Source organism: Bison bison, unplaced genomic scaffold (assembly GCF_000754665.1).
Source record: "Bison bison bison isolate TAMUID 2011002044 unplaced genomic scaffold, Bison_UMD1.0 scf7180017864529, whole genome shotgun sequence".
Lineage (NCBI taxonomy): Eukaryota > Metazoa > Chordata > Mammalia > Artiodactyla > Bovidae > Bison > Bison bison.
In genome coordinates, this window is record NW_011495079.1 from 751178 (window position 1) to 753107 (window position 1930).

At 50.9% G+C, this 1930-nt stretch overlaps 1 protein-coding gene across 1 annotated transcript in view; it reads left to right on the top strand.

Moving 5' to 3' along the window:
- The window catches only part of GPR50 (G protein-coupled receptor 50), a 185510-nt gene that overhangs the window by 113661 nt on the left and 69919 nt on the right, over window positions 1-1930 (top strand). The window contains exon 4 of the mRNA XM_010831610.1: window positions 726-1924. Coding sequence (XP_010829912.1) covers window positions 726-1924 — 1199 coding nt within the window. The remainder of the gene's footprint in view (window positions 1-725; window positions 1925-1930) is intronic.

The window sequence follows — 1930 nt, forward strand, 5'->3', positions numbered from 1 at the left end:
CTCAGTTTTTACTCTTACGTTACCTGGGAAATGGTAAGTATTTACAGGGTTAGGTCTGAGATTCTTGTCTGATCCCGCTGGGAAAGACTGCTTAAGACAAGGACGGCCTCTAATGCCCTTTCTCAGGCAGTTCTCTTTAGGCGCGTTTGCTGTTGTAAATGCGTAAGTTAGAGAAGGCAGGGGGCAAATTTATGTTTTTGGGTAGGCGAGGTTGAGACTTCCTGACAGTCCTCCAAACTCATCACCACCCTCTAGCCTGTTTACAACGGACTGCACCATCTAGCACCCAGTGCTCCCTTCCTACTCCCCTCGCCAAAAGTTTGCATTTTGTTTTTGTTTAAAATAGTGTCCGCCTTTTTGTTTTTGTTTAAAATAGTGTCCGCGGGTCTGTCCATGTGTGGGGGAGTGTGAAGGTCCCCCCAGCAGGCTCGTTCTGTGGTAACTTCACTTCTTTCCCAAAGCAGCGATGACGTTCTCTGAAGGAAAAAAAAAACTTGGTGAAAGGACAGGAGCTTGAACCTTTTGAGCTTGTGCATCAAAACCACTTGGGACATGCTTGTAACTAAAAATAAAAACACGACTGTATTTCTCTGAAAGAATTCTAGAATTCTAAGTTGTCACTCCAGCTGGCCTTTCCCTCCAGCTTACATTTGTAGATTTCCGAAACTTAACCATTTATTCCTCTCTGTCTTTCCTCTGCCCCTCCACCCCTATATGTTTTTCAGGCAACGTCTTTGTGGTTAGCCTCTCTGTGGCTGATATTCTGGTGGCCGTCTACCCCTATCCTCTGATGCTACATGCCATGGCCATCGGCGGCTGGGATCTCAGCAAGTTACAGTGCCAGATGGTGGGGTTCATCACAGGCCTGAGTGTGGTCGGTTCTATCTTCAACATCATGGCCATCGCCATCAACCGTTACTGCTACATCTGCCACAGCCTCCAGTATGAGCGCATCTTTAGTGTGCGCAATACCTGCATTTATCTGGCTGTCACCTGGATCATGACCCTTCTGGCTGTCCTACCCAACATGTACATTGGCACCATCGAGTATGATCCTCGCACCTACACCTGCATCTTTAACTATGTGAATAACCCCGCCTTTGCTGTGACCATTGTCTGCATCCACTTTGTCCTTCCTCTGCTCATAGTGGGTTTCTGCTACATGAAGATCTGGACCAAAGTGCTGGCAGCCCGTGACCCGGCTGGACAGAACCCGAACAACCAGCTTGCTGAGGTTCGCAATTTTCTAACCATGTTTGTGATCTTCCTCCTCTTTGCAGTGTGCTGGTGCCCTATCAATGCGCTCACTGTTCTGGTGGCTGTCAGTCCAAAGGAGATGGCAGACAAGATCCCCAACTGGGTTTATCTTGCAGCTTACTTTATAGCCTACTTCAATAGCTGCCTCAACGCGGTGATCTATGGTGTCCTCAATGAGAATTTCCGAAGAGAATACTGGACCATCTTCCACGCGATGCGGCATCCTGTCCTGTTCCTCTCTGGCCTCCTCACTGATGTCTGTGAGATGCAGGAGGCCCGCGCCCGTGCCCGCGCTCGTGCCCATGCCCGTGCACAAGCCCGTGAACAAGACCGTGCCCGTGCCTGTCCTGCTGTGGAGGAAATACCGATGAGCGTCCGGAATGTTCCCCTACCTGGTCATAGTGCAGCTGGCCAACCTGAGTGTGTCTCTGGCCACCCTAAGCCAGCCTCTGGCCATTCCAGGTCTGCCTCTGCCCGCCGCAAATCTGCCTCTGCTCACCCTAAGTCTGCCTCGGGCCAGTCCAGGTCTGCCACTGTCTATCCTAAACCAGCCTCTGTCCATTTCAAGCCTTCCTCTGTCTATTTCAAGGCCGACTCTGTCTATTTCAAGCCTTCCTCCAGCCACCCCAAGCCTGTCACTGGTCCCTCCAAGACTGCCATCAGCCCTGCCACG